Consider the following 22,051-nt stretch of genomic DNA (forward strand, 5'->3'; position numbering starts at 1 on the left):
ATACCTTGGAGACAAACTTATTGAATAAACATCAACAGAACGAGAAAGGAGTATTGAGGGAAGAGACTGATGTTTCCTGAGAAGATGGGAGAAGAAATGAACTTTGTTGAGGAAAATGAACATATTTAAGGTAAAATCGATAATTTTAAAAGATAAAATTCAAAATTTCCTAAAACGTCAGGGTCTGTCTCTGTACATGAGTTGATATACAGACAAATTGGTAACAATGAAACATCAAACCCACAAGTGTTAGAGCAAAAACTTTTCCTCCCAAAGTATGCAATCTGTCATTAGATAATTCAGTTCCCAGTTGCATTTCTAGCTATAAGAAGCTAAGATTTAACCATCAGTGATGTTCAATCCACTTAAAGATGAAGCAACAGAAATCAAGTTTTGGTCATCCTTGTGCTTGTTCCAGGCTGCTTCAAACTGCAGGCCTTTGCTCCTGAAAACAACTCAAAATCAGAAAGTCAAGATTCAATCAAGACCAAGCAAACATAATATGAAAAAAGGGTGAAAAGTATCCCCATCCTCACTTCTGGAGCAAGACGAGCACGTCGACAACATTCTTTCTGATTGCATCACAAGAACTTCTCGATTCGGCTTTTTCATGTAACAGTGCAAGCTCATCCACCAATCTGGTATCAATAAACAACTATTAGAGTTCACTTAAGAAAAGGTTCAAAAGCAATAGATAGATGCAGCAGCGTCTAGTCCTCTCTCCTGTTATTGTTGCTGGCCTATATCCGCTTGTTTCAAGAGCCCACAATGAACACCTAGATGTCATGGTATAATAATAATGTACAATAACTGAATCCTGATCCTGACCGAACTCCGTTGTTGAACTTCATCAAACACAAGTAGAAAATTTAGGGAGGTTCTGAGTACTCCAATACCCTAACTGATGGATTTCCTATTTCAGAATTCAGATAGGGGGGTCCTGTACAATCTGAGTCTCTTCATTCTCTCCCATATTCTCATCTCTTTCTTGTGCTAACAAGTTTTCCTACTGAATTTCGGTCTCATGTGGCTGGGCAGGCTAGCCTAACCAACATATGCTCTATTCTCCTATCACGCACCTTATCCTTTTCTTTTCTTTTTTAATAATTACGAGTATGTCACTACTCCTATGGAACAAATGCTTAATCTTATAACATTTGGCATCGTAGGATCAATGATTTGAACTGGGATAGCTTAGATAAGCACTTGTAAAACGGGTGAAAGTATTGGAGGAAACCACAACAGAACCTTAGCGGAATTCAACTGTTGTCATATTTGTCCAAAGCAACCAACATAAAACTGCGTAGGAAAGAAATTAATTGTACAAGAAAATTTTAGATATCACCGAACTTGAGAAACGTGAAACATAAAACTTAAATAACCTTCCAACATATGGTGTATCCCTTATCCATGTTAGCCTTACAACTGTGTGTGTTCTCTGTAGAACCTGCGCAATGATAACAAGATAAGTATAACCAATAAATTCAGTTTATATACGCAAAATGGACTGAACTTATGCAAGTGTTAGGCAGAAAAAGACAATTTTTTTTTTAGATAAGAAACATTTTATAGACAGAAGGCACAGAGCCACAAAAAAAACAGCCTAAGGGCAGGGGGAAGAGGGCTCCCCCTCCCACGAACTAATGAAGAAAAGCTCTCCAATCTTGCAAAATCGATGAGAGGCTGTAATTACAAAAGAGTTTTCTATGCCTATAACACCACCAAGAAGTGTGTAACTTAGATAAGTCTCCAGGTGCGGGCACTGCGAAACTCTAGCCAACGTATGAAACCCCGATGGTCATCAGCCCAACTCCCAAGGGACTTAATCACATATATAAATTATGTTTACAAGTGGATGCCAACAAACATGCATTACATCTCAAAGCTCTCCCACTTTCAAGAAACGTCACTTAGGCAAGTTGTTATAATCACAGAATACCAAGTAAGAATATTACAAAAAAACTTTTCTTATAGGAATCAAACACAGATCCATGTCAAAACTCCAAACCTGTTTGATCAGAAAATTAGTTTTTCAATCAAGGTTTAATACTGTTTAGAGGCCATGAAGTGAACGCTTTCTCAAAAGAGAAAAAGTGAGTTCTCAACATTCATGATAAACATGGACGTTTCTTTGAATATTTACCATTTAAGGTAACGTTGACATGGATCCCAACAAACAACCTGTAAAAATAAAGAAAATAAAGAAAATAAAAGATAGAAGTAGAAATTGGACTTCTCTTTCCTACTCAAAGGAAAACATTTGCAAGAAATTTAAGGTCCCTGCCGTCACATTTCATGATCGCTTTTTACTTCTTAATTTTGGAACAACATGAAGTCATATAGGTTATAGAAAAGCTATCCTTTGATGATCGGACTGAAAAACTGCAAATCAGGAAGTCAACACATGAAAGTTAACTTTAAAATCCTCTGATATATTCTAAACAGGAACATTTTAATCCTAGTAGCAGTAGAAGAGTCTTAACATCTTAAGAATTTAGAGGGTAGATATAATACGTCTATTTTAAATGACGAATCATATATCTCTTACCAATATAATGGTCTCATCATCTTCAGCATTTATCCACTGGAAGAAAAGCGGAAATATGCTCCTTGTATGAGCCAACAGCACCAGACCCATACAGTTGAAAAGAGGTTCAATATGTTGAAGCCATGCAATACGGCGTTCCTTGTTTCTTGGCTGGCGCTCCAAGTGACCCAACATCTCATTTACCATCCTTTCAATCCTATACAAGAAGTATATAAATGAAAAAAATATTTGACAAGAAATGAGCAGTAGTTAAAATGACTAGGTCAGATGAGCATGAATTCTAGCAGTGTTGCATCTTATTACCAAATGTTGAAAAAGATTGAAAACATTACAACAAAATTGAAATTGGGCATAAATACATTATTTTTTTATATCAATCTAGAGAATACAATTCTTTAGTCAAATGCATTTAAAAGCACATGATCGGGCATGAAATGTTAGTACTCAAGGAAATTAATTTACCGCTCTCTATTATTCTAAAGAGAGTTAACAAGAAGAAGGTACTTTTGTCCATGCAGAAAATTAGTGAAGATTGGACGCAAAAGGTGACAAGAGAAAATCAAAAAGTGACCAAAAACACCCCTAGACCAGCAGCTTTTCCGAGGCACTCCAAGCATAGGTGGTTGTCCCCGCATCTTCGTCACTCACTAGTTGATAATAATAGAGGCAGAATTCACAGGTTTTTACACAAACAGAAAGCCTTAATGCACTGTCTTCCTATGTCCCTAAGTTAACAAAAAGTCAACTAGAAGTAGTAACCATGCCAAATAGAAATGTCAATTCTAATCCCTAGGGAAAGACATCACCTCCAACACCACCTTCAAGCCTCCGATGAAATACTTGCACCTCTACACAATTTTGCTTTGTACCACAGCAGCACATCGTAGGTAAAAATTTTATGAAAATACCACTGTACACAGAGCATGTAAATGGACCTTGTCTGTATTTGGTACACTGACATTCAAAATCTTAAACAACGATGATGGAACTAGTAAAAAAAAGTTTACCATGAGCTACGAGGATTCATTCTGTGGATGCTAGTTGCAAGAAGAACTGACATTTCAACAACATAAGGCCATATCTCATCACTTGAAGGAACATTTGAGCAGCACGCATCAAGAATCACGTCTTCGTACAAACCAAGGTCTGCAGTATTAACGTTTTTTGCAAGATGTATAAAGCTAATCATGCCCTGCCCCTGAAAGCAGGCAAAGAAATGGAAGCTTCACTTGTGAGAAACAACAGCAAACTACTAAATTAAGAGATAAGCTTCTTTTTCACGCAGCATAAATCTGAATTGGCAAGTATCAGAGATGGCAAAAGTGAAATCAGAATGCATACTTTCACTTCAGGTGACCAGTGGTCAAGAGCAGTCAGTGCACAAGGAATCACCAAATTACACAACTTCCCCAAATGAGGATAATCAATCTGCAAGAATTTCTCAGAACATCCCAAATCAACCCAAAACGCCAACAACACACACTGAACTGCAGTGATCCGAACAAGAACAGAGCCTCAAACCTGAATAATGAACCATCGAAGTTGATGAGCAGCAACAATAGCAAACCCCACAGGCACCCTCGCTGATGCAGCGGAGACCTCGTCAACCTCGTTAGATTTATCTATCGAGCTCTCCTTAATTCTTTCCTTCAACAAGGGCAGCACCTTAGGAATGATTTCCACCACCAATCTTTTCTCCTCAGGTATCAAACTAAAATCTAAACCTAGCTCCTCAATGTTCTTCGAAAACCCATCGCAGGAAGCAGAGGCATACGCCTTAGAGAGCGTTCGAAGCGCAGACTCGGCTGTAAGTGAGAGGTCTTCCGAAATCCATGAAAGAAGGTCGTATGTTGAGGAACGGGAAGACGATATTAAAGCACAAGCTAGTGCGAAATCTTTGATGGAGGAGTAAATATCGTCATCAGTAAGACTAGTTGGGAGTGCCACTTTTTGAGGTAGAAGAGATTCGATAATGGCTTTAACAGAGACATTGGATCCCTCTGACGGTTTATCGCAGATTTTCGAAAGAGATTCGATAATGGGTTCCGATAACCTAAAGTCACCGAAGATAAATTATATACAAGAAGTTCGACTGCAATGGAGAGAGCGGGTGCACAAGAGGGACTTACTGAATGCAGAGTTCACGAAGAACTTGGAGCGAGTTCGACATGCTTCCGACCCAATTGAAATCTGCTTCTCCTTTGATAATTGGTTTCAGTTAGCTTTCACAGCGAGCTAGCTCCACAGAAAGTCCTCGCCACCACGGGAGGTGATCGGAAAAAATGGTTGCGACCCCAATTTGTGAAGATGATCACAGAATTCAAGATGTGGAGACTTCAATGGGCGCCATATATAAGTTCCCTGACTTTCTTCTGGTTCCAGAGCGCATTTCCATTTCCAGAGGGGTGGTGTTCTGAACTGTGTTTTCATGCTTCAGCAGTTAGAGAAAAATGAAAAATTGATACTGAAATTGAAATTTTCGAAGCATCAAATTGATTGAACCAAGCTCAATTCATCAAAATTTGAAGAAATAAAATAAAAAAACCTAGGTTAAATATACGGTACCTAAACTTGTAACTTTTAATTTTGTCCTTAAATCTTTTTTAAATTCTTAACTTTACCTTTTAGTGTAAATATATTATAAAAGAATTTAACGACCATCAATTTTTCATTAGTAATCATATGCTGAGATGAGTTCAATTTTTGCCCTAAATTTCTCATTTTATCAAACTATACCTTAGACTTGGATTAAAAAAATAATAACGATGGAATTTGTTGCTTTTCCATTTTTTTTAATTGTTACATCACAAACTAAAATGAGAAAGGTGCAAATGTCTAAGTAATCGATTAATTTTTTTAGTACAATCTATTGGATCTGGATTTCAAATTCAACCATGATCAGAAATAGGTGTCAATTACCATTCAATTATTTTTACTTTGACAATTAATTAAGTTATTTAGAGTGAAAAGGTAGTTTGTTTTTCAAAGGGACATCATAGTACCATGGTTTAAAAAATATTTTTTTTACTAAAATTATGAATTGATTTTCATACGAAGCGAAAGTTCATATTTAAGTCCATCTTATAATAGAAACTACATGCCAACCTATAATTCACTAATCTAGGTATCTTGATTTTTTTTTTTCGAAATCGAAGGTTGAATCTCTCCTTCCGCATTTCTGGTAGTAAAACAATTTTTAGGAACAAGCTATTTCAACTGCATAATTATAATTATCGTTAAATAATTATGAAAAAATTGAGAGTTTAGTTGCAAAAAAGCATAATTTAGGCATTATAATGAACAAGACACACTGGTCCACCTCCACGCCAAGACAGGAGAAGACTGAAGGCTGAATCAGAAAACAAAGACAAGAGACAAAACGACACGTCGTTACTCTGCGGGATGGCGATGGTGGAGCTCCAGTACTGAAAAAGGTGGAGAAGAAAGAAAGTCGCACCGGGACCGGGACCGCGACGGAGTAAAGTTGAAGCAAGCAATGTGTGTCTTTCCGGCAAAGATATTTTTCTCGGATCCCTTTTTCACTTTATCTTTTCTTTTTCTTTCCCTTTTTTCTATAAAGAAAATCGACGCTGTGATGTGAATAATAATAGATCATAAATTATTTGTTTCTGCCTTTCGCTATCTTTCCTTTCATTATCTTCTTCTTCTCTGCTCCACTTGCCAGAACGAAGAACAATCGCTGCTTTTGGTTATTGCCTCGATTTTTAGGTACCCATCTTCAGTTTCGATTGCATGTGAACTCTGACCAAGATCTTGTTTCTTCAGCATTTTTGGTGTTTTGAAGTGTTTTGAGCTCACCGATTTGCTTTTCCCTGAGTTTCAGATCATTGACTGCAGCTTCTTTTTTCTTTTATTGCTTCTGAATTTGATTCTGGGTTTTTGTGTTTTTCTTGTGTTTGATGAAATGACAGTAGGAAAAGGGTGTTTGTTTGACCAAAGTAGCTTGGTGGGTTTGAATTGGAGGTGATTTTGGGTTGGTTGAGAATAGTCAGATCTACTCTTAAGGCTTAGCTATGTCGTTTATTGGCACCCAACAGAAGTGCAAAGCTTGTGAGAAGACTGTGTACCCTGTAGATCAGTTATCTGCTGATGGAGTTGCTTTCCACAAGTCATGTTTTAAATGTAGCCATTGCAAAGGGACTCTGAAGGTACATCCGTAGCTTCTCTTTTCGGTGATCCTTGAGAGTGGTCTTTGATTTTCTTGCCTCACTTGCACTTGATAGGAATAGAGAAAAGTGATGGATCTATATTCTAGGTAGTGTCTGAAAGAATGTTTCAAAACAATAATAATTAAGTCAATGTTTGGGTAACTGTTTGTTTGTTTTTTTTGTTTTTTTGTTTTTTTAAGTTTATTCCTATAGATGGTATGTTTTTCTGAACAACTAAAGTTGTTCTTTCTCCTCGTGAAATCTTAACTTTACGAGCCTTGAAAACAAAAACAGAAAACAACCTCCCAAACAAGTCCTTAGTTTCATTTATTATATCTCCCCTCTCGTAGCATATTTTAGAGAACTGTTTTCTGTCTCTCTGTCTCTCTTTTCTTTTGAGGATTTTCATGAACAGTTAGAGTAAGTACTGTGTGTGTGTCAATGTGTGGTGTTTAAAAGGTAAACAAATAAAAAAATAAACTCCAGTTTATATATACATGATTACCCAGCATTGTTTTGGGTCAGTGTCAAAACTACTACTCCAAAATGACTTATCAAATGTCAAATGTCTACAGCTCAGTAATTATTCTTCAATGGAAGGTGTTCTGTACTGCAAGCCTCACTTTGAGCAGCTCTTCAAGGAAACTGGCAACTTCAGCAAGAACTTTCTATCTCGTATGTACCAAACTTTACCGAATAAAGAAGACACTCTACATTTGATCTTGTAGCTATTGCTTTTTAGTGACCTTTATTTTTAATTTTATCTCACAGCTGCAAAATCGACAGATAAACCAACTCCAGAGCTGGTAAGTTTAACACCAATTCTACTGCAACTAGTTGTGATTAAATTTATAATCAGTTGCTCATTCCATTGCCTCTTGTTGGTTCCAGACTAGGTCACCAAGTAAAGCTGCTAGCATGTTCTCTGGGACTCAGGAAAAATGTGCTACATGTGGAAAAACTGCATATCCACTGGAGAAGGTTAGTTTGGAAGATGTTAATGTTAGAAATATATTCAAGCTTAAACATAAGCTTGGTCTCCCAACTTTTAGGATTGTGTCTAAAGGTCCTTAAACTTCAAAAAAAAAAAAAAAAGAAAAGAAAATCTAATAGATCTATAAACTTTTAATGTTGTATTTAATAAGTCTCTAAACTTTAAAATTGTCAATTGTCTGACAGGTCTCTAAATTTTTAATTTTATATATAATAGGTCTCTAATTTTATGTTTAATAAGTTTCTTAACTTTCAATTTTGGGTCTAATAGGTCCTTAACTCATGAGACATTTTTTAAGTTCAAGGAACTACTGAATACAAAATTGAAAGTTTGTGGATTTGCCAGATATTTTTTAAAGTTTAGGGGCCTATTAATGCAACATTGAAAATTTAGGGACCTATTAGACACGTTTTAAAATTCAAGTACTTATTGGACACAACCCTCTAAGTTCAAGGGTAACTTATAATTTAACCTATATTTGAACATTTAAAACCTCCTTTGCATCAACCATTAGCTGCCTTCTTTTTGTTAGGGTTTTGAAGTTATTTTGTATATTATCGTTTTCAATCTTTACATATGAATCTCTAAAAGAAAAGGTACATTCCTCAAAGCTACTCCATTGAAATGAGTTGGTATTCTGAACAGTTTGAATGTAGGCTTTGAGGAACTGTGGAAGTTACATATCCTCAATAGCTTAATCTAGTCTTTACTGCTCAGGTAGAAATCATCTCAATTTTCAAGCAGGTCTGCTGGTGTTGGTTTTATAATGCATCTGTGCAGATATTTTATCGGTAATGGATCTCGGGAATTTCTTGTATGCAGGTGACAGTCGAGAGTCAGGCCTATCACAAGTCGTGTTTTAAATGCTCGCACGGCGGCTGTTCTTTATCTCCATCAAACTATGCTGCACTTGATGGAATTTTGTACTGCAAACACCACTTTTCGCAACTTTTCAAGGAAAAAGGAAGCTACAACCACTTGATCAAGTCTGCATCCATGAAGCGTCAAGCAGCAACCTCAGTTCCCGATGCTGAAAATGTCGAGTTATGAACTTTTAATTTGAGGTTTGATTCCATTGTTCCACTGCCTTTTGCCCCTCCTTCCCCAGTGTGTTCTACTTTGATCCTCGCAGTCTCATGATGGGAACGAAAGAGAGCTTGGACGAGCTTCCTGCATCATGCTGAGCAAATTGTTTGTTTCTTTGTTGGTTCATAGAACTTCAAACAGACCATTTGAAAATGGGCAATTTGTTTGCCTAAAGTTTAAGAAAACATTTTGAAACTTTTGGTTTTGGCTTATCACAAAGATATGGAGTCATTCTGTTTTCTGTTAAGTTCTCAGCTTCTATGTCCACAAGTGGTTTAGAAAAAGGGCATCATTGGAAATGACATGGATCATAGGGTCATAGCTATCTTAGATGTTTTTTGGGCGTGAAAATATTGGAAGAGAACAATGGTAAAAGGCAATTTTTTATTTTCTATAAGGAAATTTCATCACGAAAATTCAAATCTACAACCACTTAAAAAAGGTGGAGATATTCTAATCACTAATCTATACTAAAGTTGGTACGAGGGTAATAAAATTTATTATGCCATCAAATCACTTATATACATAGTGATAAAGACGTGATAAGTTTTCTAGTTTAGGGTTTGAGCCTCTAAGTAAAATGATTAGGACTTGGTATATTTTTTAACTTTTATCTTTTTTCGAAAAACTATTTTTGTCCACAATTTCAATATTGAAGATCTAAACAAAGAAAAGATACAAAGGGATATCATAATTCTTGCAAATTGGTATTGGGATTAGTAGTCTTTAAAGATTTATTTATCTCTATAATTTGTCCCAAGAAGGGAAAAGGGCCAAACGACGTCGTAGCTGATCTGGCGGGAATTCCAGGCCCACTCCCGCCCAAGGGGGGTCTCTCCGTTTTGCGTTATATTCTCAGAACTCAGGATCCCCATTCCGTTCAGAGAAACCCCAAAACCGCCATTTTCGTCCATACGCACAACTGCAAGAAAAATGCTAGAGCTTCGTCTAGTTCAAGGTAGCCTCCTGAAGAAGGTTCTTGAAGCCATGAAGGACCTCGTCAACGACGCCAACTTCGATTGCTCCGCTACTGGTTTCTCCCTCCAGGCTATGGATTCCAGTCACGTCGCCTTGGTCTCTCTCCTCCTCCGCTCCGACGGTTTCGAGCATTATCGCTGCGATCGCAATATCTCCATTGGGATGAACCTTGGCAACATGGCGAAGATGCTCAGGTGCGCTGGCAACGACGACATTGTTACGCTTAAGGCCGATGACGGTAGCGATTGCATCACGTTCATGTTCGAAAACCCTTGTGAGTGAACTCTCTCTGTTTTCTTGAAGCTTCGATGGTTTCGGATTCTTGAAGTTAGTTTTGAGTGAACTCAATAGAAGTTAGTAGTTTCAGATATTCAAAAATGAAAGCTCTAACTGATTCTTGTTCCTTTTGGACGTGTAGCTCAAGATAAGATAGCTGATTTTGAGATGAAGCTGATGGACATTGATAGCGAGCATCTCGGAATCCCCGACGCCGACTACCAGTCCATTGTTAGAATGCCGGCAGCTGAGTTTGCGAGGATTTGCAAGGATCTTAGTTCCATTGGCGATACTGGTAATCTTTCTGAATCAACTCGTTTGTGATCCTTTCATTTCTTTTTAGAAGAATTCTAATTGCAGAGTTAATGACTAGCAACCTATTCGCTTCAGTTCTGATTTCTGTGTCCAAGGAAGGCGTTCAGTTCTCAACTAGAGGCGATATAGGCATCGCTAATATCGTTTGCAGGCGAAATACCACGGTTGATAAGGTTATTTCCTCAAGCATACTAACATAATCAATTCATAACGATGGATTCTGGCAATGTTATGGACTCTGTCTCTGTTATAATAAGAATATAGGACAATGGTTAATCAATGTCGAACAATTGTTTTGATGGCTTCTTTCTGAATTCAAATTTTACAGCCTGAAGAAGCCGTCGTAATAGAAATGGAAGAACCAGTTAGCTTAACCTTTGCCCTGAGGTACCTCAACTCCTTTACAAAGGCAACCCCTCTAGCAAGCCAGGTGACTATTAGCCTGTCTTCAGATCTGCCCGTAGTGATTGAATACAGAATTGAAGATATGGGTTATATAAGATACTACTTGGCTCCTAAGATCGAAGAAGAGGATGAAGCTGCAGCTGCAGCTGCAGCAATTAGCAGACCTGAGGCTGGGCCCAAGCATACAGCAGAGGCAGCAAAACGTAAAGCAGAATCGAAGCCAAAATTCGAGCCTCAATCTGAATCAGAGATGAAGAATGAGGAGGACAAGGGGTCTGTAATTGAAATCAAGGATGAAGAAAACAAGTCTGTAGTTGTAATAAAGGATGAAGAAGACAAGAACTCTTCAGTCCTGAGCAAGGCCGAAGAGGAAACCAATACTCCCAAGGAACCGAAGATTGAAACAATGGAACTTGAGTGAAGTCTGAAATGAGAAATCTATCAGTCAGTAAGTAGGAAATGTTAGCCACTTTTTTTGTAACTCCTGTTGGTTAGGTTAGCAGAGATGACAAGGAGTGATTTTTGTGACATACATGCAAGAATTCATGGCTGTATGTTTCTTTAGGATGAATTCTGTGTAATTGGATTCTGTTGTAAGAATCTGTACTCAACTGACATTTTTGGAAGTCCGGATTTGATTGCATTCCATCCAAATCCTGACCTTGGAAGGAGAAATGACAAGTAAATGTGTTTCTGTATTCTCTTCCAAACAAGCAAAATTACTCTCCAACAAAGCTCTGAGTAACTTGAAATTAACAAAATAATGTATCGAAATGGTAAAAGATAACGTTGTTTTCCCCCTTCATTGATCGAGGAGTGACAATAACAGGCAACTGTTATGTAATAAACAATTCTATTAATCCTTTCTAAGGAAGTAAAACTTTACCCCATAATTCTTCCTTATTAAAATTTCTATTTTGTGACAGATCTTGTAAGGATGATACAAATATAAACCAATGCCTAAGCTAACAATCTTTTAGGGGGGAAAAAGAATTTGGAGGCCATTGTCAAAATAGCAGTTATAACAGGCCGATCCACACCCGCTGCCTCCGGTATTGACGACTACTGCCACCGTGCAAAGAACAAAAGTAGGAAAATGCACTTCAGTTGCATTGTTCTCATTTGCTTCTTTTCTTGGATTCACTATAGAGGATAACTCCGATAACTGTAAGCGCGTAACCAAGCATTCCAGTAACTGATACCGGATTTCTGAAGATTAAAATCGAAATCACCACAGCAACAGCACCCTTTGCATTTCCAAGAACCTGAAAGAAATGATTGCTCGTGAGTTATCCAACAATCTCAAATTCAAGTTTTGAGAGAGAACAGTGCTTGGTTCCAAGCCACAGATACAAAAAAGAAAAGTCCCTTTATTAAACACAACCAGATGCAGGATTTCTTTTTCTTTTTCCATGTGTCGGGCCAGCTTGCGCGCATGGTTGACAAGAAAACTCGTAGGATATTAAATTCTAGATAGGTGGCCACCATGGTTTGAACCCAGCTATTTATATTTACATTAGCCCTCATTGACCACTTAGGCCATCCCAGGAGAAGTGCAATAAGGTCATCAAAACTCAAAACTTTAGTACAACATCAAAGTCCAACAAATCCTTAAATAGTAATACCCAATGGTTCGTGCTAATTGTCCCAACCGTTCGAAAATAGAAATTCATCAGGGAGCTTCTAAATAAAAGAGAACTAAGTATAGAAAGTAAACATGGATCATAACTCTCTCAGGGTGTGATCGTTGAAATGGAAGCTGGGGACTTAAAGAAAACAGAAAACATTACTTGGAAGAAGAAGAATGTATGAGATGAACATAAGCATCAATAAAGAAAGTAGGCATACCTGGAGTGTCAATGCACTGGTGTGTTTGGTAACCAAAAAATTGGTCAGGTTTACAAAATATGCGAGTGAAGAGTTGAATAGCAGATACCAGATGATCTTTTTATCATCTCGAGCAAGAGCCAGAGTGATGCCAACCACGTTTTCTTCCATGAAAAGTGCTGCAGGAAGCAGAAAGACGACAGCTATAGGAGCCATGTATAGAAGGAGATTCATGGAATTCAGCTTCTCTCTGTGAAAGATAAATGTCTGAGCACTCGTATAGTTTTTAAACCAGTTCAAAAGAAATTACTCATTATCCTCCCAATGATGAAGAAAACGACAAGCTCCTTACCCTTCAGATGAAAGCAAAATTCCTTGCAGTACTGATTTGAGAGCCCTTGCAGCAGTAGCAGCAACACATATTATAAATCCAAACAGATGGAAACTCGGTTCACCCTGAAGTTTATCGCCACAACAAAGAATCAGTAACACAAAGATGGAAAGTAGCGCCACAACAGGTGTTAGTTAAGAAATGGACCAATGCTCTTTCCAAAGGAAACAATCATTCAAGCAGGAATAGAACCAGAACCAACTTTATCTACTTTTATTTTCGTCACCCTCCCCATCCCCTCAACACCGAAAAAGAAAGAAAGAAATCAAGAAATATAAGCGAAAGGTCTTAGCAATTGTAAACTAGAGTGTGATAATTTCTTCCCAAGTTTTCATGGAATGTTTGAGAGCCGTCCAGTCAACCAATAGCGATGGGTTTGCCTTCCTCAGTCATATACAAGTTTAAAAATATCTACAAATTACACATTTTGGTATTCTAAAAGACAGTTTTCTACATTTGCTTTCAAATCTGCTTTCAGAAAATACGAACAGCTTTCAGGTAACTTGGAATTGTGAAAGTTAATGTATTCTTAAGATCACTATTCACAAGTTGCTGAGTTTAAGAAGAAAATTGACTTCATATATTCTCAAACAAAGCATTAGTGAAAATAAGCAAAAAGAAAATGCTTGTTGCAGGATTTTCATTCCAAAGAGCATCAAGTTACTATTCATTCTGAATACTCCCAAACAACCCCTAAAAGAATCTACAATGCCCCAAACCATATTGGCCATCTACACGGAAATAGCTTGAATTTTCCGACCCTAGATCAGCCACTTACATAAGCTAGTTATGTTCAATCGTGTAAAAAAGAAAACTAAAACTAAAAATGAAAAAATTCACAGAAAATCTTGTTCAAACAATTAGCAAATAATTATAGGTGCATTTTCCTCTGAATAAGCGAGCAATTACAAAAGCTAAAATTCAGGCAAATCGCTCTCAAAGATCACAGAAATTCGAATAGAAAAAAGTTGAAGGTTCTTCTTCTTACCCCACTAGCAATAATGACCCCGGTAACAACAGGAACGAGAGTAACATAAGTGAGCCAAGCTTCCCTCTTCATCGTCATAAGGTAAGCAAAAACCGCCGTAAAGAATGGCGTCGTGGCGCCGACCGCCTGGTTGAAGGAGACCGGCAAATACCTAAGAGAAATGTTGCCAAAGACAACGGAAATACAGAACACAAAGCTGAGCGCCGAAATCTTCAGAAATTGGATCCGAGATCGAATCGTCTGCATCGGAACCATCTTCAACCAAGCAATTGCAACGTAGCTAAACAAAGAACAAGCAGTCATGTGACACATGGTCAAGAAGATCGGGTACTTGAACCCGTAGTTGCTCAGCAGATACTTGTTCAGCAACAGGACGCCAATGTTGGACGAGTACCAGGAAGCCACAAGCCCGATCGTGAAAAAACGACTCGAACCCTTCATTTCCACTGTCGGTCTCGTCTCGATCGAGGGCGGCGATTCTCTTAACGCGTCGGTTCAGCTGCGATTAGGGATACACTAGAACATGGATCTGCAAGTCTCCGGAGAAGGAGAGATCTCAAAATCTACAAAACTGGAGCAAGAAATAGACACATTACAGAGGAAGAAAGGTCCAGTTTCCATGGATCTGCGAACAGAACTCCATGGGGCAAGTGGGAGGCGAAATCCAAAGCAGTGGAGAGAGTTGAAACTTGAAACAGAGACGAAAACGTGAAATTGGAGAAATGGGTCTCTGTCAAATGGGAAGAGAATCGAGTTTTGAGGATGATCGACGACAAATTGGTTCTGCAAATTATAAAAGCTGAAGAGAGAGAGAGAGATGAAGAAGAGAGATTTGAAGCAGAGGAGGAGGTAAACGCATACGGAGGAGCGATTCGTTCCACTTTCATATATGTTAATTATTTTATCTTCCCAAATATTTATTTATTTATTTTTCTTTATTAAATCTTAATTTACGAAAAGGAAAATACTTTGTTATTTTTGTTATTTCGATTTATTTTATTTTCCACTTGTTGACGTGACGTGACGATGAAATTTCAATTGTCGGCGCGGCGGCGATTACAATGAGCAGCGGAGACTTCCTCCTACCGGCGCCGGCGTCCATTGCTTTTCAAATTTATTTAATAATGAAAAGGGAAAACTTCCATTTTAATTTAAAAATATAGATGACAAAACGAGCATATTAATTTTGAATTTTTTTAAATATAAAGAAATATGTATGGCCGTAAAAGAAAATTTTCCTCTTATATTAATTTTGATTTTGGTCTAGTGGGTTAATTTTTGTTTTTTTATTTATTTTTAGGTAGAGTTTTCCATGTAAAAATAAGAAAAGAGATTTGGAATAATAATAATATAATAAATAAATAATTACACACTTAGCGCCTAAATAAGTGCCCATGTACTATGATTTTGAAACAATGATTTCAAAAATACGTGTTTTGGTGCATAGGAGCTAAAGTTGATGCGTAGGTGGTGCATCGACGTCTGAGCTTATATCTTCAAAGGCTACGAGTAAAGGTCTTCTTAAGAGAGAATCTTTTTTTAATAATTTGTAGATTCTAACTTAGTTTTATGTTAATTTTTTTAGTTGTTGAGTTAACATTTTAAACCAAATACTTGTAGTTGAATCAGACTCCCCGTTAGTCATATGTCACATCGGTGAGATAGAAAAGAAAAATATTTAATTTTTTTTGTATGGAATTCATTCATCTCATGCTTAATGCTTTTTGATAGGTTTAAAATGTTATAGAGATGTATGAATTTTCCTAACAAACTATTTCCTAACATTTAAGAAAAATTAGTAATAAAATTGCAGAGAATTAGCTATTAACATGGGAAACAAACCAAGTTAATTAAAGTAAATAAATTCAAAGAGGGATTAGTCCCTAGACTTTTCTTCATTTGTTTTAATATAATTCCTTCGAGTTATTAGAAATCCTTGTGGAGACGATATTTTATCGCGTCTATGTGGTATCATAAACAACATTAATTTTATATTTATTAATAGTGTTACTGTTTTGATGGTTTTTACTTTATTTTATAAATGTTAAATATATTTTTAGAAAATTTAGTGAAAAAATAAAAATGAAAAGAATTTTAAAAAGTTATTAAATTATGTGTTAAGAAGTAGGTTTTTTTCCCTCGTAGTACCGTTAAAAAGTAGATTAGTGTTAGCAAGCATCAAAATAGGACATTGGTATTTCGAGGATAGTGAGAAACAGGACGGAGGAGCTTAGAGATGCTTGCGAAGTTCACATTCCACCACCCCGTTTACCGATCCGTGATGTTAGGGATACGGGCAATCCCTAACATTAGTGTAGCATTTTTTACAATTTTGATGATTTTTTTTTATAATTTTCTATTTTGTTAGAATGGTTTCATTTCTAAATCCTTACTATAATGACGTCTATTATTTATTCGATTTCATAATTTTAAGAAACACAATATTACAACTTTCATTTGATTCTACAAGTTTTTTGTTTTAAGTCAATGCGAACATACCCCTATGTATTCTTTATTTTGGGTTGGAGATTCAATTTTTTACTGTATTACATTAAAAAATTGTAATCTCTTTTAATCTTTTCTATTCTTATTTTTCATGAAGTAAATAGGAGTTAAAAAAAGAAAATATTAAAAAATATTTAATCATTTAATAATAAATATATAAAGTAAACGTGTAAAAGTGGGAGGTGAGCCACCGGAGGAGAAATTCAACGCGGCAGGAAACTGAGGAGTCCAAACCAAACGCGCCTAATTTTATTTTCTTTTTAATACTATTAATAATTATAAAAAAAAAATCTCCAAATGAGAAAAAAGTTGAAATGGAATTATCGGGAGGAGTGGGGCCCACGTCCTACGCGGACACGTCAGCTTGGTGTCGGTTGCCGGCTGATTCCACCGGAATTGGAATTCAAGGTCAAGGCTTTGTTTGGTAATTCACTTTAATTTCTGTTGTGGAGTTATGGGTGAGCTTTTGTAGACGAGCATAAGTCTCATATCACAAAACAAATTCAATTAATTGTTAATAGGAAAATAAAAGGATAATTTTAGGGGGTGGCTATTGAAATATCTGATAAGTCCGCTCAGGACAAAAAGGTTCATGAGCCACAAAATTGTTCAAAAAGAATTGGAACCTAAAGATAGGCTTTTAGAAACAAGCAAACATGTAGATCACAATTCGAACAATGAAAGTGAAGACAACGAAAACCGTGAAAGGGCGTCGACTGTGAAGAGATACAAGTGCCAAGATGCTCGACTATCCAATCTCTCAAGTCCAGTCGTTCAAAATAAGAAGATATCATAGGGAGAGAAGGATTTCCTCTATAAATAGGGGAAAATGCTTCGCAAGATGTAATTTGATGGTGAGCTTTTGGACCGGGAAAAAAGGGACCATTCCTTTAAGATGGTAACCTCCCAACTCAATCAACAAATTTCATTTACTTATATAAATGTCAACATATTGAAACATCCCCGGTATGTTCTAATTCAATACTAAGTTTAGATTGTCAACCCCAAATCATAAAGGACAAACTTGAATGAGAAGAAATAATCGCCCATTACCATGATTCAAAAAGAAGTCCAAGTAGCAAGAAATTGGTGATGCTGAGATTAAGGAACCAGTTATTTGAAATTGAAGGTCTCCCATCCATAGAGATGCCTTATTTTGCATATAAATTAAGATGAAAGGAAACAAGTATGATGCGGTTCACGTATTGTTTTTATTAAATTTGAATTCAGCCTAACTATAATCACTCACATTGGTTTCAATTTGAATATCTTTTTTCAAAATTATTTGGTCAAATTCCTCTTTTTTTTTTCTCTTCCTCATCTTATTCACAATTTTGCGTATTAGACTAATTCAAAGGAGGACATGTGATCCACTCTTTATAGGCCCAACTTTGATCGTTGCATTAATTTCTTTTCTTTAATCGATGAGTGAGAGATGCATTCCTCTTTTTAAGTTGTCTATTATGTTTTTATGCTCGAGATATCCTGATTAGATGACCACTAATAGAACGAGAGTCGAGGACTTTTTCTACAAAGAGGAGGGTGATTGTAACTCCTAGACCAAAATAATAAAAATAAAGGCTAATTGAGAATACATTCAAATCACTAATTCATTAAACTCCAACGAATTTATTAGAATTAATTTTACTTTGTTTTCAAAATAACTCTAAATCAAAAAGCATTATCTTAGACCCTTTACTTTGAGAAGGATTCATTGAATTACTTAGATCTAAAAGAATGTCACTCTTTAAAGCGATCTCCCCGAACTAAACCGCACCTACATATAATAGTAAAAAAAATGTCTTTAAGGATCTTTCTCCACTTGCTCCATCCCCCTGTTCTCATGTGGATGCTCCAGTTTTTTATCCTTGAACCGAGGAGGAAAAAGATTGTGATTGAGTTTAGAAAAAATGGCAGAACCCAACCAACCCTTTCCTGCTTGCCTTCAGACCCAACCATTCCAACTAAAAAATATAAAGGATTGGAAACCTCATTCGGATTCAACCCAAGGAATGGTTCAAAGCTTGCCCTCACCCAATAACCTGAAGACCCAACTAAAAAACATACGGGCTGCATCAGGTTGGACACTTCAATGGAAAACCGATCAACCCAAATTTTCGAATTGGTTCAAAAAATTTCCAAAAAACGACCCAACCATATAATCATTTGTGCTCCTCATGTTAGCCTCTAATTTGCCAGGTAAATGCACAAAATCTCCATGTTGGTCAACAAACATGAAGCTTTATACTTCATAGTATTGAAATCAAAAGCAATAACGAGTTTGTAACATAGAGAACAAATTTGGAGGCTTGATAGTTCAAGAATGCTCAGTATGTGAGGAGACTTATGGAAGCCACAAGTTACAAATCATGAGTCAGCAACCAACCCAAATAATCTTTGAGACACCCGCTGTAAACTAATCAACCAATATAGAAAACCTAGATGACGCAAGTACGTAGGATTTAATACGAGAAAACCACTTGATAAAGAACTGCAACTGCATCGCTTAACACATGAAAATGCTCAAGACAAATGGTTGTAAAATGCTGTTCAACTACTTGAGAGTGAAACATCCACTAAACGCCAAAAATTACTCAGTTCGAAAAATAGTAACTGCTTCTATCTTAGCTCACAAAATATAATAAAAATAAAAATCCCTTCCAGTAGTTTCATCTAGGTTCTCCATCGCTGCAAAAACACATTAAGCACGTATTAGGAAATAACAAATAAACAGATGCTCAGCACCATTAAACAAGAAATTGGAAAATATAAAACTAGCTTTTCCCGGTATGGTTTACAGGTGAGATACAGTGAACGCTAAACTTCAACACCATTCAATTCACTTTACGCATATGTACATATGAAAAAAAACAAATATAATTCAGAAAAGAGCCATGAAAACAGGCAGAAAATGCTTCAGAAGAGAAAATGATAGAATGAAAATTCAAACCTCATGCATGATGCTCATATCAATTAATTACCGATCAGGATAACACAAGGCAGGCATTATTTCCACTATTTTCAATTCGCCCACATAATCTTGAAGCAAAAGCAGACAATTAATTAAATCTAACATTATCATTATACAACAAAAAAAACAAGGAATCGGAGGTGTATTTAGCCCCTAATTTAAGCCAGGTCTAATAAATAAGTAGATCTTTCGACAAACAGGGGCAACTACAACAAAAATAATTAAATAAAGTGATGAGCACATTTACATTAATATACCATGTACAAAATCAAATAGGTAAAACTTATCATCCCAAAATTCAATCATTGCCCATGCCAATACAAAAACAAATAATTACAGATAACAACCTAGCGACCGTGGAAACAAAATATTTTAGGATTGATTGACAAAAAATAACCATTTATCACTATACGGATACCATGCCCCAAACTAGCTGTCAATTCATATAAATCCTGTCAAAATTCCAAACACCATTCAACAAAATGAATACAACTCCAAAAAACTGTCTTACCGTTTCTTAAATACCCAATCGTCTGTCCTTCAACCTTTATATACCGAGTTACAAATACACCTCTCCAAACAACATTTTGTAGTTAGAAAAAAGATACACCATAAAGATGACAGCAAAAAGTTATGAACCGATTAATACTTGGATAATCGGAGGGTCTACTTCATTGAAAATCCTATTATTATAATCCAAACATGTCTTCCAAAAAAGCACAGAAAGGGAAGCTTGTAATTGAGATTTTAGCTATATCATAGCAACATCGCAGAACATATACCGATGCAAGAATTTTGGAAAAGCCACAGCCATTCCCACATTAGTGAACAAATAAAGTTGTAGAGGAACATTTCAACAATAAACTAAGTAAGAAACCTAAACTGCGGCTAAGTTCAAACACGTGACTTCAACACCAAAGACAAACTATAATCAGAAGCATCAAAACATACAAAGGGTAAAAAGATAAAGAGAAAGTTACCTCAAATGTTGCTGGGGTACATGAATACTCTGACCCTGTCACCCTGCATAGAGGTTTAAAAAAATTGTTAATAAACAATATAGGGAGGTCTCCAACACATTAGACAGCTTTATTTTTCACCATACCATGGACTTTGGTGGCAGATTAGACTTAAACTTCGCTCTAACAATGCCACTGTTACCATGAGGCCTGGCGACCTTGCCCCAAATGCAACGATAATGTGTCCCATTCTTCTTCACTTTAGCCTTGTAGATATAAGCCAATCGCTTTCCTTGGTACCAGGAAACCTCATCCTTGGAATTAACACCCTCGATCTGGAGTAATGAAGTGTTCGGATACTGGTTGGATTTAGACCTAGCCACCACATCAATCATCTTTAGATTCCGGACAAATGACAACAACCAAGAAAACAATATAACGCAGTCCAGAAACATAAAAAATCAAATGTTACTTCGTCGGTTTTACATGGGGCAAGAAAATGTGAAGGAGGGAGTTGATAGACAGTGATTAATTACCTCTTGTAGCCGAGAATTGTTCCTCGGATGTAGAGTCTAATTCCAACATGTAAGAGAAGTGAAAGAACAACAAAAACAAATTAGATGAAGAACTTGAAAATTTGATCTTCCAAAGGCGCTTATATTACAGACCTGACTCTCTCTCCTTCCCTTCCTTTCACCATCTTCAGCGGCGTCTGCTCCTCCTTCTGCTACAGAATTTCAACGGCCGTGAAACTTCGTATAACTCTCCTCACAAACCTAATTCTCAGCGTTTATAGACCCGCCCACAAACGGGCCGGATTTATATGTTCTTGGGCTGTATTTTTCTGCCTCGGCCCCATCCCAATGTTCATCTTGGAGATCTCTAATTACCGGACAAAAATTTTCAAATCGAAAAGTTCAATAATACAATATTATATTATTTAGTTAATTATAACTTTTTATCTAAAATTTTTTAGGGTTATCCATTTAGAATGTATTTGAGAGTGATTTTGGCATGACAAAATCTCATTTTATCAAAATCACTTTCATTTATATTGATCAGTAAATTAAAAAATTGATTTTAAAATTATATAAATCACTTAAAATTTACTTGTTACTTGTAAGGTATCATTTTGATTGTGATTTTGGAAAATCAATTATTCTTAAATATTTTTTTGTCAAATCACCCTGACCACCATAGTCTTCAAACTTTAAAATTTAAATTTTTAATTAATTTGTTTAGTTAGTTTATTGTTTAAAGTTTTTTTAATAAAGAAAAATTATCTAAATTTAAATGAAAATTTAATTTTTTTAACTATATATCCAAATTTTTTATGTTATATTTATTATGTATTTTAAAGTCAATAATGATAAAATAAGATTTTTATTTATGTTTTTGAAAACTATAAATAGAAACAATAAATAAGAAATTTGGGTATTGATAAATAACAATTTTGTTTTTTGTTTTCTATTTTCAAAAGTCAAGGTTATAAATACTACATTCACATATATACTCATTTGTTTTGCTATCTACTTTTTTTTTTAGAAACTTTTTTTTTTAAATCTAAACCAAAATAAAAAAATAAAAAAAATAGTTTTCAAAAACTTGTTTTTATTTCTGAATTTTGACTTAGAATTCA

General features: G+C 36.0%; 5 protein-coding genes across 9 annotated transcripts; 2 read left to right on the forward strand and 3 right to left on the reverse strand.

The window, feature by feature from the left end:
• Positions 1-124: 124 nt before the first annotated feature.
• On the reverse strand, positions 125-5,074 carry LOC111023733 (ARM repeat superfamily protein). Of its 2 annotated transcripts, XM_022301208.2 has the most exons (8): positions 4,678-5,073; positions 4,070-4,601; positions 3,890-3,976; positions 3,556-3,746; positions 2,549-2,744; positions 1,383-1,447; positions 537-638; positions 125-445 (listed from the first exon to the last, which is right to left on the reverse strand). In XM_022301208.2, the coding sequence occupies exons 1-8, from the start codon at positions 4,716-4,718 to the stop codon at positions 340-342; spliced, it is 1,320 nt and encodes a 439-aa protein (XP_022156900.1). In that variant the 5' UTR covers positions 4,719-5,073; the 3' UTR covers positions 125-339. The 2 variants fall into 2 exon arrangements, 1 of the variants encoding a protein (XP_022156900.1); XR_002603189.2 differs by lacking the exon at positions 125-445 and having other exon boundaries at positions 1,249-1,447; positions 4,678-5,074.
• A 799-nt stretch (positions 5,075-5,873) lies between these two features.
• On the forward strand, positions 5,874-9,044 carry LOC111023731 (LIM domain-containing protein WLIM2b). 3 transcript variants are annotated; one of them, XM_022301205.2, is made up of 7 exons: positions 5,874-6,046; positions 6,234-6,277; positions 6,481-6,717; positions 7,293-7,392; positions 7,489-7,523; positions 7,609-7,698; positions 8,534-9,044. In XM_022301205.2, exons 3-7 carry the CDS (start codon positions 6,583-6,585, stop codon positions 8,759-8,761), a joined length of 588 nt encoding a protein of 195 aa, XP_022156897.1. In that variant the 5' UTR covers positions 5,874-6,046; positions 6,234-6,277; positions 6,481-6,582; the 3' UTR covers positions 8,762-9,044. The 3 variants fall into 3 exon arrangements, with proteins under 3 accessions (XP_022156897.1, XP_022156896.1, XP_022156898.1); XM_022301204.2 differs by having other exon boundaries at positions 5,874-6,277; XM_022301206.2 differs by lacking the exon at positions 6,234-6,277.
• A 143-nt stretch (positions 9,045-9,187) lies between these two features.
• Positions 9,188-11,469, forward strand: LOC111023729 (DNA sliding clamp PCNA). The gene is made up of 4 exons (XM_022301202.2): positions 9,188-10,049; positions 10,194-10,346; positions 10,442-10,539; positions 10,695-11,469. Exons 1-4 carry the CDS (start codon positions 9,731-9,733, stop codon positions 11,190-11,192), a joined length of 1,068 nt encoding a protein of 355 aa, XP_022156894.1. The 5' UTR covers positions 9,188-9,730; the 3' UTR covers positions 11,193-11,469.
• Positions 11,470-11,548: 79 nt separating this feature from the next.
• On the reverse strand, positions 11,549-14,553 carry LOC111023730 (putative sugar phosphate/phosphate translocator At3g11320). Its single transcript, XM_022301203.2, has 4 exons — positions 13,978-14,553; positions 12,951-13,054; positions 12,620-12,848; positions 11,549-12,036 (listed from the first exon to the last, which is right to left on the reverse strand). The coding sequence occupies exons 1-4, from the start codon at positions 14,416-14,418 to the stop codon at positions 11,890-11,892; spliced, it is 921 nt and encodes a 306-aa protein (XP_022156895.1). The 5' UTR covers positions 14,419-14,553; the 3' UTR covers positions 11,549-11,889.
• A 4,409-nt stretch (positions 14,554-18,962) lies between these two features.
• LOC111023732 (large ribosomal subunit protein eL33w) lies at positions 18,963-21,234 on the reverse strand. 2 transcript variants are annotated; one of them, XM_088117872.1, is made up of 5 exons: positions 21,081-21,232; positions 20,949-20,984; positions 20,559-20,787; positions 20,434-20,476; positions 18,963-19,170 (listed from the first exon to the last, which is right to left on the reverse strand). In XM_088117872.1, the coding sequence occupies exons 1-4, from the start codon at positions 21,110-21,112 to the stop codon at positions 20,435-20,437; spliced, it is 339 nt and encodes a 112-aa protein (XP_087973998.1). In that variant the 5' UTR covers positions 21,113-21,232; the 3' UTR covers positions 18,963-19,170; position 20,434. The 2 variants fall into 2 exon arrangements, with proteins under 2 accessions (XP_087973998.1, XP_087973999.1); XM_088117873.1 differs by lacking the exon at positions 18,963-19,170 and adding an exon at positions 19,206-20,026 and having other exon boundaries at positions 21,081-21,234.
• Positions 21,235-22,051: the final 817 nt, after the last annotated feature.

The sequence above is a fragment of the Momordica charantia genome (assembly GCF_013281855.1).
Source record: "Momordica charantia cultivar OHB3-1 chromosome 9 unlocalized genomic scaffold, Mcharantia_2.0 BLBB01000009.1, whole genome shotgun sequence".
NCBI lineage: Eukaryota > Viridiplantae > Streptophyta > Magnoliopsida > Cucurbitales > Cucurbitaceae > Momordica > Momordica charantia.

What these genes read in the sequence shown, in the direction of transcription:
- LOC111023730 (XM_022301203.2), bottom strand. Translation starts at nt 14,418, where the DNA reads ATGAAGGGTTCGAGTCGTTTTTTCACGATCGGGCTTGTGGCTTCCTGG. An exon ending in GGGTCATTATTGCTAGTGGG is followed by an intron (nt 13,055 to 13,977) that starts GTAAGAAGAAGA and finishes GATAAACTTCAG; the next exon opens with GGTGAACCGAGTTTCCATCT. An exon ending in ATTTTGCTTTCATCTGAAGG is followed by an intron (nt 12,849 to 12,950) that starts GTAAGGAGCTTG and finishes TATCTTTCACAG; the next exon opens with AGAGAAGCTGAATTCCATGA.
- LOC111023733 (XM_022301208.2), bottom strand. Translation starts at nt 4,718, where the DNA reads ATGTCGAACTCGCTCCAAGTTCTTCGTGAACTCTGCATTCA. An exon ending in GATACACCATATGTTGGAAG is followed by an intron (nt 639 to 1,382) that starts GTTATTTAAGTT and finishes TATTGATACCAG; the next exon opens with ATTGGTGGATGAGCTTGCAC. An exon ending in GTGCTCGTCTTGCTCCAGAA is followed by an intron (nt 446 to 536) that starts GTGAGGATGGGG and finishes AGTTGTTTTCAG; the next exon opens with GAGCAAAGGCCTGCAGTTTG.
- LOC111023731 (XM_022301204.2), top strand. Translation starts at nt 6,583, where the DNA reads ATGTCGTTTATTGGCACCCAACAGAAGTGCAAAGCTTGTGAGAAGACT. An exon ending in ATTGCAAAGGGACTCTGAAG is followed by an intron (nt 6,718 to 7,292) that starts GTACATCCGTAG and finishes AAATGTCTACAG; the next exon opens with CTCAGTAATTATTCTTCAAT. An exon ending in CTGCATATCCACTGGAGAAG is followed by an intron (nt 7,699 to 8,533) that starts GTTAGTTTGGAA and finishes TCTTGTATGCAG; the next exon opens with GTGACAGTCGAGAGTCAGGC.
- LOC111023729 (XM_022301202.2), top strand. Translation starts at nt 9,731, where the DNA reads ATGCTAGAGCTTCGTCTAGTTCAAGGTAGCCTCCTGAAGAAGGTTCTT. An exon ending in GTTCATGTTCGAAAACCCTT is followed by an intron (nt 10,050 to 10,193) that starts GTGAGTGAACTC and finishes TTGGACGTGTAG; the next exon opens with CTCAAGATAAGATAGCTGAT. An exon ending in TAGTTCCATTGGCGATACTG is followed by an intron (nt 10,347 to 10,441) that starts GTAATCTTTCTG and finishes TATTCGCTTCAG; the next exon opens with TTCTGATTTCTGTGTCCAAG.
- LOC111023732 (XM_088117872.1), bottom strand. Translation starts at nt 21,112, where the DNA reads ATGGTGAAAGGAAGGGAAGGAGAGAGAGTCAG. An exon ending in ACAATTCTCGGCTACAAGAG is followed by an intron (nt 20,788 to 20,948) that starts GTAATTAATCAC and finishes TGTGGTGGCTAG; the next exon opens with GTCTAAATCCAACCAGTATC. An exon ending in ATCTGCCACCAAAGTCCATG is followed by an intron (nt 20,477 to 20,558) that starts GTATGGTGAAAA and finishes ACCTCTATGCAG; the next exon opens with GGTGACAGGGTCAGAGTATT.